This window comes from Pezoporus wallicus, unplaced genomic scaffold (assembly GCF_028554395.1).
Source record: "Pezoporus wallicus isolate ANWC-B61680 ecotype Strahan unplaced genomic scaffold, APGP_CSIRO_Pwel_v1 contig_8188, whole genome shotgun sequence".
Classification (NCBI taxonomy): domain Eukaryota; kingdom Metazoa; phylum Chordata; class Aves; order Psittaciformes; family Psittacidae; genus Pezoporus; species Pezoporus wallicus.
This window is the reverse complement of record NW_026640104.1, coordinates 3038314-3052100: the sequence shown is the minus strand read 5'-3', so window position 1 is coordinate 3052100 and position 13787 is coordinate 3038314. Positions and strand designations below refer to the sequence as shown.

Sequence of the window (13787 nt, the reverse complement as noted above, 5' to 3'; positions counted from 1 at the left end):
CTGTTGTAAAGGAAAACATGGGACACTTACTGGTCCAAAACCAGGTAAAGAAAGAGGGAAAACCCAGTGGAAGACAACTGTACGTTGTGTACTTGTATTCAGGACAAAGACCATGTCACAGAAACCCATGAAACTGAAGCTGCAAAAAGGGAAAAGGGGGAAAGCCTCAGTTTTGACCCTTCTTTTTAAAGCAAGACAAGGAAGCCAGGAACTATTTCAGCATTTAATTTCTTCTTCAACATGAGAAAATGACAACTTTGATTTTATTATTATCAATGATAATCACAGCTGCTTTCCTAATGGCTTCTGTTTATGGTAACCAAGAGTTTTGTCCACATATCTGGGTATTTATTTATGCACTTTCTCAAAATATTCTTTGGAAGCTTCTGGGGTTGGTTTGATCTGTCAAGAAAAGAAAGCTTAGTTATTACACACTATAAATAAGGGAATTTACCAGATTTGACATTTTATCCAAGAAAGTCCATGCATAGTTAATAAAGATGTTATTTCCATTTCTGCACTTGAAAGATGGAAGTCCAAATGATGTACAAGCTCCTACTTGCAAGTTTTAAGTATATAACACATTTTTCTGCCAAATATGAAGCAGGGCATTAAATAAGTAAAAAACCTGAACACAACTGGTGGTAACTCCAAGTCAAATTTAGAGTTTTAAATGTAATTTGTGTCTTGTAAAAGAAGAATCGGTGACTTTCTTCACAGAAGTCACACATTTTGTATCATACAAACAGACTGAACTGGGACAACTGATAACAGCCTCAGATTTAGACAACAGGCACAGCCTGAGTCCAGCACCTCACGTTACAGTGGTTCTCAGCCCTTCAGACATGCCAAAATAAACCAGTGGCTATATTTAGACAAGTGGTATTTAGCAGACACTTACTGTAGGGGAGTCTGGAGTCCAGTTTGCTGGGCAAACCTCTCCATGTGTTTCCACAAACTGGAATGCTTTCACCAAGCGGAGAGTCTCTTCCACACTACGGCCAACGGGGAGATCATTGATACTCAGATGCTTGACAATCCCATTTGGATCAATGATGAAAAGACCTCTGTAATTGAGCAAGGAGTTAGGGAATGTGAATCACATTCCAAAGACCAAACAAGAAACCAGACTATTTCAGCAGGGTAATCATTCTTATGTGTACGTATCAGAGGTAGGAGTAGCAATACCAAGTCTGACTTAGTGTTTGTTAGTGATCAAAAGGCAAGAACCAGTCAACTGGGATGGTATGGTGAGATTACATATGAGAAAGTATGCATAAAGACTATTAAATCCAGACAGATGCATAACAGAGGTGGAACTTTTCATTCCACCTATATGTCAAAGTTGATAGCTGACATCCTGACATCCTTCCCATGTCTTTTTGGTATGAGAATCTGAAAGTACTGAGTGAAGAGCTGCTTACACATGAAGTGACTACATTAAATCCTACTGCATATAAATGTTTGTGAAAACCAAAACCCAGTCTTACCATACTAATTAAGTTAATTTGTCAACAAACAAGTATCAGAAGTTCCTCATCCACAGAGATCAGGAACTGAAGGTCTCCAGAAGACTCCCACCCAATTCATTGTTTCTCAGGGACCACTATTTGCTTTTAATAGTACAGCCATGGTGGAATTAAAATAAAATTGGCATTTTCTCCTCTACATAATCATGGGATTGACTGTAGGGGCCTCTGGGACATCTGCTTTAGAACTTACACAGAAGTTAAGGCAATTTCTTCTCCCTTCAGAAGAAACCAAGAACAAGGAAGAAGGGAAAGACCTAAACTGTGAAAACATGTATTAAAATCATAAATGCTCTTCTGTGCTACTCGTGTTTTCCTCAGTGACATGGAGTTCTCCCCGTCACTCACAGCAGAGCAGCTGCTTTCCCCTACAAGCATTCTGAGAGGCCTGGAACCATCCTCAACTCAATGGCCATAACAGCCATGTGCCCTTTGCCTGGGGTGGGATCCAGCAGAAGTTCTGCTGGAAAAGTAACATCCCACAGTCCTTGTGATGGACTGCTTGATCCTCGTGCAGTTTCCCTGCAGGAGGAGACACTATGGCTGATGGTGGTTGAGGCTGGGTAGAGTTATAAGCAGTCACACCTTACCTCAGTGCTATGCCAGGTGCTTCCAGCAGCACACCATAATCCCGGGAGATTTGTTTTGAGAGGTCTGACAGAACTGGAATATTCATTTTGCCCAAACCACCACTCTAGAGAACAGAAGAAGATTTCATTTGGTTGTAAAACACTTCTTAGGATTATCCTTCACCAGTTGCTAGATTCAGTGCTCTTGAGGATATACAACAAAATCCATCTGTGACATTAGCTCCATGGAAGGAAACACAAGAGGGGGTGGGGTTGTCGGCTGGTTGGTTTTGACTTGTTTTGTTGTTTTTAAGTAGACAGGAATATTTGGTTTCTTTGGAACATGAAAACTTCTTTTGCACTGAGCATTTTGGAACTGCTCATTTCAGTGACTTCCTATGTCAAGTCCAATTTCCAGAAGCAGTCTGTCCCTTGTGCCCTACTTAGGAGCTTTGAATACAAACATGTCTACTGCATATTGAAGTGCTCAAAGCTAGACAAGATGAGCATGGCGGTGAGAAGGGAAAACAAATCTGCATCCTATGAACAGAGAAAGCTCAAAGCTTCCAACAGCCACATTAGGGATGTCAGAGTTCTGCTGCTCTCTATTCAGCGCACATACTATTTTTACCCACCCCAAATCAATTTAAGTACTCTTTGGAGAGTCTACCAAGACTATTTTCAGTTTTGCAACTGGAACTGCAAGAGAGATAAGCTCTGTATCCTTGAAACAAGCCAGGAATTTGTTTGCTTTTCTACTCCTGACATCATCAGTGAATCATTGTGTAACCGCAGTCACTCAGACCCTCATCCTGCAAAGCCTTGTCTGCAACAGAGTTCTCATATACAGAGCTTTGCACACAGGTATCTGCTGAAGAAACCAAGGCCTTGGCTTCTCCGGGTGTCAGTTTCCTGCCTGTGCCATCACGGAATTCTTTCCGCTCTTTGCAGGGTGTTTTGCATGGAGCAGTGCCTGACTGAACAGCTTTTGCATGAGACAGTGAAGTCAGCCCATGGTCACATTTTAGAGCTTTGAACAAAGCATGCAGCAAATCGAATGCTCTTGCTACCAGATTAAATACAGCAAACTCTCCTCACTCCCCTGGTGAGGCAACAGCAGAGGTGTGCACCTGAAGGCAGCCCAGTCTGCAAGCAGTACGACGGACCACTGTCCACACAGGCAACACCACAGGCACTTCCCGTGATACTGCTGATTTTCCACAGCTGACCAAATTTCTGAGATGCTCTATGTGACCAAAGCCACACATTTTTATGTAAGTCTGAAATAGGCTCCTCTCCAGTAAAAGGCCATCTCTTGTCACCTTCCTTCCCCAAAGAAAGCTGAGGGCCTCAGTGGAACCACTTCAGCAAGTGAGTTAATAATATAAGGCTAAGAGAGCTGGGCTGGTTCAGCCTGAAGAAGAGAGGACTTCTTAGGGGGAGACCTCACACCAGCTTCCAGTGCATAAAGGGGCTGCAGGAAACTTGGAGAGGGGCTTGGGACAAGGGCCTGTAGGGACAGGCCAAGGGGAATGACTTTAACCTGCCAGAGGGGAGACTGAGCTGAGCTCTGAGGCAGAAGCTCTTCCCTGTGAGGGTGCTGAGGCACTGGCACAGGGTGCCCAGAGAAGCTGTGGCTGCCCCATCCCTGGCAGTGTTCAAGGCCAGGTTGGACACAGGGGCTTGGAGCAAGCTGCTCTAGTTGAAGGTGTCCCTGCCCGTGGCACGGGGGTTAGAACCAGATAATCTTTAAGATCCATTCCAATCCAAACCACACTAGGATTCTATGACAGGTGCTCCAATAAACTGGTTGTTCTGCTTCCAGTCTGAAGCCACCATTGTTAAGCATTGGTTAATAATGACTAACAGCTCTTTTACTACATTGTACTACATTTACTGCAGACTAACACTGCAGAAAGTTCACTTCCTGCAATGGCACATACAGACCATCAGCTGGAACAAGCAGCTTGGGACAGTGCCATGTATATTATTTTGTCTTCCGAAATAAACATAGAAGGATATGGTGCAACCTACAAAACTATCAAGAGAGCAAAACAAAGATACCTTCCCTCCCCAAACTATAAAGGAAAAGAGCAAGAAAACAAATGTTGAGGATAGAATTATCTCATCAAATGTAGAAGTTAACCACATATCACTTTAAGCAGTGTATTGAAATCGGTGTTAGCACAGTATTTTAGTCCACTCTTATTCTCAGGAGCTCTTGTGAAAAGACAACAAAGCAACAGAGGAAGACCCAAGCGGCTGCTCATTTCATACCTTTCGTGGCGTATTTATCCAGGCCAGATGACAAAAATGGGAATCCACAGACACTGCCACCACTTCGCAGTTCACATCACGAAACTCCTTTGCTTTGTCGCTGAAAGCCACAATTTCTGTGGGGCAGACAAAGGTGCTGGGTGGGAAGAGAGAACAAGCTGTAATGATTCTGCAGTCTTCAGTGTTTTAGTAAAGGACCCTCAGGTCTGTTTCTAGTAGGCACTAATGCAGCAGAGCATTTCCTTCAGCATGGTAATTTTAACCGTGTTTCCTCTTCAGGATTCATTTCAGTCTCAAAGCCGCAGCCACAGAGCTCCCACACCATTTTTCAGCTCTCGGTTCTAGACAGGCTTTTTGCAGAGATAGAGGAACTGTTTTTTACTAGATACCCTCTAGACAGAGAGGTTTTGGGAACTATAGCAGAAAGCACTGCAGGTTAAATCCTCCTCCATGTGCCCATGTACATTAGGATACAACTCAAGTCCTGTGGACACGCTCAACCCCATCTGTTCACCTTTTGCTCTGGAGCTGTCTAGCTGCAGTTCTGCCAGCCCCACTGCTTAAAAATCGTATCGGAGAATCCCAGTGTGGTTTGTGTTGGAAGGGGCCTTAAAGCTCACCCAGTCCCAACCCCCTGCCACGGGCAGGGACACCTTCCACTACAGCACATTGCTCCCAGCCCCTGTGTCCAACCTGGCCTTGAACACTGCCAGGGATGGGGCAGCCACATTATTATGTATTTCTTATTAGGAAATAAACCATTTATTTGGTACATTTCAATGAAGGCAACCCTGGGATGCAGGGCAATGCCCTAAGGGAAGCCACACTTGTAAGGCCATATCCACCTTCCAAAGCAGTCTTGGCAGCGGTAGGATGCTCTACACCCACCCCATCCATTGCTTTAACACACAGTGGCTGTGTGCCCCCACATCTTATCACTCACACTGTAGAAACACGCGTATCTGCCCTGCAAGATTCACCCAACCACCACCAAACCAGCCACTTCACAGCATCGCTACACAGCGCTTCTCATGACCTTCAGCGGGGCAGCAGGCCCGTGTGGAAGGAATAAAACCCGCACTCACAAGTCCAGCGGGTAGAAGAAGAGAACCAGGTATTTCCCTTTGAAATCATCCAGGCTCAGCTCCTTGAACTCTCCGTTAACAACCGCCGTTCCCTTGAAGAACGGGGCATGCTGTGTAACCGCTGGAGCGAACCGAGACGAGCCTGCGGGCGAGAAAACACCGATGCGGGCCAGGGAAAGGGACCAGGGCCAAGGCCGAGCCGGGGCTCCCCCTCCGGCCACCGCCGCAAGAGCGGCCGGGCCCGCTCCCGCCGCCGCGGCCCAAGGCGAGCCCCGCGGCGTCCCCGCCGCCCTCCCCGCACTTACCGAGGCTGAAGTGGCGGCGGACGCAGGGCAGGGGCCGCGCCGTCAGCGTTCTCCCGGCGGCGGGGACCTGCGGGGGGGACAGGGAGGGTCAGAGCCGGCGGGGCTGGGGCGGCCGCGGAGGGGCGGCCGGGCACTCACCGCGGTCCGCAGCAGCCTCCCCAGCGCGGCGGCCATGTTGAGCGAGGCGGCGGCGGGAGGAGCGCGGCCTGCGGGCGCGGGAAGCGGCGGGGCGGGGCGGAGAGGAGAGGAGAGGCCGCAGGGTACGAGAGGAGCCTGCCCGGGCTGAGCCTGTCGGCCGTCGGGACGGTGGGAGCCTGTCCTAGCGCCCAGTGCGGGTGAGGTGGGAGCTGCCGTTGGTGGGTGCTGGTACAGACCGGAACGGGGCGAGCAGCGTGGTGCGGACTGTTCAAACGGCGTTGGTAAAGTGATCCCAGACTGGTTTGTGTTGGAAGGGACCTTAAGGCTCATTCAATGCCAACCCCTGCCACGGGCAGGGACACCTTCCACTAGAGCAGCTTGCTCCAAGCCCCTGTGTCCAACCTGCCCTTGAACACTGCCACGGATGGGGCAGCCACAGCTTCTCTGGGCACCCTGTGCCAGCGCCTCAGCACCCTCACAGGGAAGAGCTTCTGCCTAAGAGCTCATCTCAGTCTCCCCTCTGGCAGGTTAAAGCCATTCCCCTTGGCCTGTCCCTACAGGCCCTTGTCCAAAGCCCCTCTCCAGGTTTCCTGCAGCCCCTTTAGGCACTGGAGCTGCTCTCAGGTCTCCCCTTCAGGAGCCTTCTCTTCTCCAGGCTGCCCCAGCCCAGCTCTCTCAGCCTGGCTCCAGAGCAGAGCTGCTCCAGCCCTTGCAGCATCCCTCTGGACTCCCTCCAACAACTCCCCGTCCCTCTTGTGCTGTTGCTCCAGAGCTGGATCAGGACTGCAGGGGGTTACTCCCCAGAGAGCAGCAGATTGAGGGAATCCCCTCCCTTGACCCAGTACTCACTCTGTAGGGGTGCAGCTGGCTCTGACTTTATTGAACTTGGAGTTTAGCTGTTTAATAGTAATTAAGCAATTGCATTGGGATAGCTGTGTGACTGCTCTGCTCCTCAGCTGTGAGCTGATGCAAACCAAAGTCATTGCCTAATTCCCCACGCAGGTACTCACTGCTGCTAGTCAGCAGTGCTGTGTTAAGCTGAATGCTTATCCGGCTTCCGTCTGCTCCGCAGGTTTGTCCCCGGATTGCTGGCTGAGCGAACCATCCCAACTCAAGCTAAAGGAGATGCTTGAACAGAGTCAGCCGGGCAGTACACGGTTTTCTAAAGCTGTTTTTATAGAACACCTGATGGTGGCAGCAACAGAGATCGCTAAGAAGTGCCGGCTGCCTGCCCTGTTGTAGCCACATGCTTTGGAGCAGCACAAGCAGCGTGCACAATCCAGAGTACTGAGACTCACTTTCTGAACGTCCATTTGTATTTCCTTAGCTTCTTTCTGTGTGTTTTTTTTCTTTTAAATAGTCAAATAGTGTTGAACCCAATTTCACTTCTGGGTCTGGTATTTTCTGGTGTAATATTCACATTTATGAATGTCCACAGCCTTTTACAAAGGGGAGATCCCACCTTGTGAGCTAGAGAGAAGTCTGGCTCCACTGGCAGGATAAACTCAGCTCCTGGGGCCAAAGCCAAAGGCAGCCAGAATGATGTCAGCTACATCCCAGGCCCTTGGGATGAGCCCAGTGGATGCTGAATCTATATTTTGGAATAAATGTGCTAATATCTTCCTGGCGCTGATGCTGCTGGTGTGGTCTGGTCGCCTCTGAGCCTTCAAAAGAGGGAGGTTGTGCACAACCTGCCTGTTAGGTTTGGTCAGTAGCCAGTATTAACCCTCTCCCGTGGCCAGGAGCTGTTTGTGGCAGTGTTGTCCAAAAGCACGCTGAGACTTTTCTAAACATATAACATCATCACCAGTTTCAGTCACTGGTACCTTTCTGTGGCACTCAATTTATTAATCCAGATGTAGCCAATGACAGCTGGAAATGTGGCTCTGATGATCTCAAAACCTCTAGTTCCCAATAGAGCAGCCAGAACGACGTTATCTACTCATACATGCACAAAGATACTGCGTGGCTGGCTGGGCGTGTGATGAAGATGGAGGTGCCCAAAAGGAGATGATGAAAATGGAGTTGTTCTGCATAAGGGTGCAGAGATGAACTGTTCCTATAGCCATAGTGACATGAGGGGGAAGAAAATGTGGACGCTAAAGTATATGGATACTGCAGAATGGAGTCCATCCACATAGTAGTCTAGCTGCTTCCTGCATCCACTAATGCATAGAAACACAGAATAGTTAGGGTTGGAAAGGACGTTAAGATCACCCAGTTCCAACCCCCCTGCCATGGGCAGGGATGCCTCACACTAGACCATGTTGCCCAGGGCTCTGTCCAGCCTGGCCTTGAACACTGCCAGGGATGAAGCATTTACGACTTCAGTCATGCCAATTCTGCATTGCTGTTCAGGCAATCCACCCAGGTAATGGTTGCTGTTTCTTTGCTGCTCTCCACAGACACTCTGCAGGTGTCCGTGGCTCAGCTTTGCTGCTCACTGCTCTACTGGCAGCCCTCAGCAATGGCACAAAACCATCCCAAAGCCTCTACTGTGGACGTGTCTTTCAACAACCGCTCCTTCTCTGTCCATCTGCAGGGCTGCAGGCCACAGAACAGTTCATCCACACTGTATCTGACATGTTTTCTAACAGAGAAATAGTTTAGTCAGTTCCACTTTCAGGCTTTGAGGGTTTTTTAAGCAAGAATGCCCCTAACTTTTAGGCAACAGACATGCAAATAAGCTGAGTGGCTCAGTCATCCCCTGGCTCAGCAGTGACCTTCCCAGCAGAGTCCCCATCCAGCTGGCACTTCCAAGCAGCCCTGCTTCATAGCACGAGTCTAAACTGAACTTGTCTCTTACACACCTTCAGGTTTCTCTTAACAAAGGGCTAATGAGGACCAAGGGGTTCATAAGGTTCCTTAACTCAGAACTTGCTGGTTCACTGACCCAGCACTATGATTCTATGACTGTGGTCACATCTGCCTGACTGGCACATCTCCCCATGGAGAGACGTGCTCCCTGGGCAGCAAACAGTGTGTGAGGGTTCCTTTCCCTCAGCTGTGGGAGCTGTATTGTGGCAGCAAGAAAAGGGCTATTGCTCGGATTTCCTCAGGATGGTTGTCTCACCCACAAATGGTTATTCACAACTTGTAAGCTGATGTATTCTGAACCAATGTCCTTCCCCCCTCCCTGGAAAGTTGTATTTCTTTAAAACTCTTTTGTTTAAACACTTGGCTTGCAGGTGGGGAACTATTGCTCATGCTTTGTTATGAAGGCAGTGTAATTCAACTTCTCAGGCTTCTGGGCAAGAGTATGAAATACTGCCATTTAACAAGGGGGTGATTTCCCATTTTCCTATATACTGGGCATCCCTACAATTTGAAGATGAACTTTGTCACTGCCAAAGCTCACCTGGCAAAAGAGTTGTTTCTTTGAAACAGCTCTGGCACGGGCTCGAGCAGCTGCTAAACCCTGTTCTTGCCATCTGAAGTTCAAAATAGATCTATCGAGCAATACCATATGTGCATCCTGTTCCAGATCTTGTTGGTTGTCTGCTTTGCTCTATTCCCACAGGCTTTTGCCTGGCTGGACAGGCCCCAGTTTCATATCTCATCTTGCAGTGAGGGAGCATTGGTTCATACTGGTGCAGCATGAGCTCAGGACTGCATGGACATGTTTGCATGTGAGGGATTAGAGTATTTAAGCCTGATTCAAAGTGAGACATCTGAAGTTGGTGAAAGGCTCTCCAGGGATTTCAGCAGGCTTCAGGGGGAAGTTTGTATTGTTACACGGTGCAAAGCAGCAGATGAGGCACTTGAATGGATAGCAGGAGATGTAAAATTTATGTTTGGTTAGGATACTTATCTGCCTGCTCTCCCTTTATGCCTCTTTTCCCTATCTGGGAATAATTATGTATGTCTTTCTGGTGAAAAACTTTGAGATCTACTGATAAAAAGTGCAACATAATCCTCTTGTTGTTACATGAGAGTTGATTTTAAAGAGCTCTTTCAATCACATCATTAACACCACCAAATGTTAATGAAAGAGTAGCCTCTTCTCTCTAAACTTGATGGAGGGGGTGAGCAAATCCCAAATCAGATCTGCTCCAGTGGGTCATTGAATGGCAGATTCGGTGCAGAGTATGGGCTGTGTACACCTGTTTGTTTGAAAACTTGAATCTCCTTCTCTTCTAGAAGGTTATTTTATTCCATGTGCTCAAGTGCTGTAACACTCCTTTGTCCTCTGCCTTGAGGAAATGGATAACTGAAAAAAAGGTTTGGAAATGGGAAGAAGCAAAGGACATTAACTTTTTTACCTAAACCAAAGCAAATCAACCTGTCCCTGCCCATGGCAGGGGTTGGAAGTAGGCGTCCTTAAGGTCTGTTCCAACCCAAAACCATTCTAGGATTCTACTTGAGACAACGTGATGCATCTCCCCATGGCTGTTGGTAGATGGCAGCCTCTGTCCTTACACAGAGGCGCTCTGTTATAGGTTACAGTGCCTGCAAACGCTTTCTCGTCGACCTGCGCGCTCCCACCTGCTGATGCCGCATCTCAGAAGGAGCCAAAAGAATTTCCCTGTTTGTAGAATTAAGTTTCAGAAGCAATTCCAAACACAACCCAGCTTAGAGCTAATCATGAACAGGCTTCACTGCATTAATGGTGTACTATTTAGGAGATAGCTGGTGTTTAGGGTATGTTTGCCATCGATAAGTGTAGGCAAAAGCCTTTTTGACCTGTGGCTTGCTGGGGGTCTGTGTTATCCTGCCGTTCCCAGCAGGCTGCCCAGGCAGTTCCTCCCTGGTGCAGGATAACGCTGGTGTGCTGCTGCCGTGCTTCTGGCTGAGCTGCAGAGCCCACCCTGCCATGACTCATCCTCCAGCCGCTCACACCGTCACACTGCCGTGCTGCCTCCTCTTCTCATTACACCGATGCGTTTGGGTCTCACACCGTGCTGCTGTCTCATCTACAAACCTCTTCTCCCATGAAGGAAAGATGGCTGCCAGCCCTGCTCTGTCCTCATCTTCAGCACCCAAAAAGAGCTTTTTTTCCTAGGCCTTCCCCAGTGACTTCAGATGAAGATGTGCTATTTAAAACCAGAGCAACAAAACACATTAAGCACCTTAGAAAGCACCTTTTTTACAGAGTTTAACTGGGGTTTGGTAGCCTCTCCTTTTTCTCTCCTTCCAAAATGAAAGATTCAGACTCAATTTTCCCTTTTCTCCCAGCAAACACTGAATCAGGATCCAGCAAAACCGACATGTATTCATTCCCTGCCACCCTGTCCATGCTTGAGTATTCCAGCACCAGCCTTTACAACAGCAGAATAAGATAAGAGTAGAATAAGATAAGCAGTGGAACAGACTCATAGGTCTCTTGTTTCTTTCTCCCTCACTCACAGAGAACCTGAGTACTCCATTAAATCAAGTGTGGACATACTTTAAAGCACAAAGGCTGCGTTGTCACAAGAGAAAAATGGATACAAATAAAGTAATTCTTCCTCATATTTTCTACTTTTGTTGTTTTTGTGAGCCAGGTGTTCCATTTGGCACAGAGATGAAGATACTGACATGAGGTAACATTCCAAATGCTGCCATGGGTTTCATAGAGAGCAGTTGATAGACTTCAAGGCAAGTAGGTCTGTGCAGTGGCACTTGCTCTGGCTACCTGTGGGGCCATGAAAGGGGTCATCCATCTGCATGAAGCAGACCCTGGTCTATATTTAGGCTTAAAAAACTATAGTAGAAGAGAGAGATGTGTTGAGGACTGATTGCCTGATTCTGGTTTTCAGAGCAGGGTGTTGTGCTAATGAACCACATTGACTCAGATTTATTGGAAAGAAGTTTTATTTTGTTAAAGAATCATTAAGAAAACCCACTCCGTTGTTCTCACCAATAAATGTGAGGTCAGAATTGATGCTCTCCATGTAGATGTGTAACTAAAACAAACGCCTTATTGCAGAATCTCAGCAGTCCAGTGGCAGAGCTGAGCTTTCCACCCACTGCGTGCAGCCATATTTAAGTTATGCAACTGATCCTACTCCGCTGTGATGCAAAGTCATCCAGCTTAGTTGAAATAACTGCTCTGGCAGCAACACAACACTGTTCAGTTGCTGCCCCTGTGCAACTGGGTCTTTGGTTGTCAGGACTGTGAAGTGCTTCAGAGCTGCGCTGTTCATGAACATTAGGTAGAACCAAGGGACATAGAAACGCCACATGGCTCTGTTGTAACTCTTTTGGTAAATCTATTTACCCTTTCAGGAGTTTAATAAATGTTCAGAAAGTGTACAGGACAACACAGCAGGTGGTTGTGTACGTAGAGACACATATGAGATAAAAGAGGCGCAGTGCAGTTGCTGGGTGCACATGCTGATTTCCAAGTGCTCTGAATCTCCCCAGAGGGGAGAATCCCCTCCCTTGATTGCTGCTCATGCTCTGGCGATGCAGCCCAGCACATGGGGGGGTTCTGGGCTCCCTGAAGCTGGGTCATGGGGAGCTTCTCATTACCCAACACCCTCAAGTCCTACTCCTCCCTTCCAGCCTGAGCAGAATTTGCTCTGTTTACAAGCAAGCATCAGTCCTGGCACGGAAGTGGTCAGACAACAAGCAGGGCAGACACTCCTTGGGCACCTCATCTCTATGCAAAGGCTCTGGTTTCCAGGAAGCAATTTTTCCCTGAAGAATTAATCAGAGAAACATCTTCCTGTACTTACAGGCACAACTGCTGCTGTTGGGCTTGGTGCTTACAAAGAAAGCAACCACAACATGGCACTGCTCTGAAAGTCCTCTGGAGCGATAGGAGAGAGGATATAGAAGACTGTACATAGCCATGCCACCTACTCTGCACAGTAACATGCTAAGTTCTATCCTCTGACACTGAATGGGTACAAAAGGCATTTGTTACAGCCATTGTGTCCTAATGCCCAAAGTATTATTCACTAAATGCATCTCTCTTTTATTTCCTGAGCTCAGAAAATGTGTTCTGGGCAGCCTGTGAGTTCTGCTGTTCGTTTCTGCCTGGCTGCAGGAAGAAATACGATCGGTACAATAAAAAGAAGAAGAAAAAAAGGAAAAGCAGTGTCTGTGCCCCACTTACAAGAAGGTGCATGTTTTAATTTGGTTTGCTTCATGTGGTTTTAATCAATGCACGTACAGATGGGGGAAGAGTGTTAGTGAGAGTAATGGGTTGGTTTTATTCCTCTTCCTTTGCTTGACCTGCTGAATCGATCTACCCTGTTGCCAGGAAAGTCAGGATCATGCTGACACCAGCATCTGTCTTATATAGACAGAGGAGAATTTATGTTGTAATTTAGTGCTTAAAATTCACAAACTTTCCACAAGTGGCTGATGTCTCACGCAACTGCTCACCGGGATTAAAGAATACAGTGTGGCAGAAATGATGGGAATCCCTCGGGTATCCTCGGGCATCCTACAGGCACTTTTAAGACCTTCAGGAAAAGGGCATGGGATGAAGCATGTTCATGATGAAGAAGAGGTCGCGGGCTCCTTCTCTCGTGTACGAGCCCCGCAGAGGCGGTGTTGAGCGCGGAGGGGAAGCGAGGGGAGCCCCGGGGGTGCCAGGGCGGCTGCCGCGGGGTGGCGCCCGGTACCAGGACTGCGCGGCGCAGCCAGGTACCGCGCATCCCTGCGCGCATCGCCCCGCGGGCTCTCTCCGTTCTTCCCCACCGCACCGAACGGAGCGGAACCGAACGGAACCGAACCGCCCCCCCACCCCCGCCCCAGCTCCGTCCGTCCGTCCGTCCGTCCGTCCGTCCACCCGCGCCCATCCCCTCGCCCTCCCCTAGGGCGGGCGCTCGCCGCCCCTCCGCGGTGCCGTTGCGCGGCCGCGGTGCCTGCTCCAGGTGCGGAGGGTCCGCCCCAAGGACTACAGGTCCCGGCGTGCCCGGCCCCGCGGAGCCGGCGGAGAGGCTGGCGCCT

General features: G+C 48.4%; 1 protein-coding gene across 1 annotated transcript; it reads right to left on the bottom strand.

The window, feature by feature from the left end:
* Positions 1 to 209: 209 nt before the first annotated feature.
* On the bottom strand, positions 210 to 5996 carry PRDX3 (peroxiredoxin 3). Its single transcript, XM_057417367.1, has 7 exons — positions 5904 to 5996; positions 5766 to 5832; positions 5461 to 5602; positions 4376 to 4511; positions 2120 to 2223; positions 902 to 1067; positions 210 to 402 (listed from the first exon to the last, which is right to left on the bottom strand). The coding sequence occupies exons 1-7, from the start codon at positions 5937 to 5939 to the stop codon at positions 349 to 351; spliced, it is 705 nt and encodes a 234-aa protein (XP_057273350.1). The 5' UTR covers positions 5940 to 5996; the 3' UTR covers positions 210 to 348.
* Between the last annotated feature and the right edge of the window lie 7791 nt (positions 5997 to 13787).

What these genes read in the sequence shown, in the direction of transcription:
- PRDX3 (XM_057417367.1), bottom strand. Translation starts at nt 5,939, where the DNA reads ATGGCCGCCGCGCTGGGGAGGCTGCTGCGGACCGCG. An exon ending in TTCTTCTACCCGCTGGACTT is followed by an intron (nt 4,512 to 5,460) that starts GTGAGTGCGGGT and finishes CTTCCCACCCAG; the next exon opens with CACCTTTGTCTGCCCCACAG. An exon ending in GGACTCCAGACTCCCCTACA is followed by an intron (nt 403 to 901) that starts GTAAGTGTCTGC and finishes TTTTCTTGACAG; the next exon opens with ATCAAACCAACCCCAGAAGC.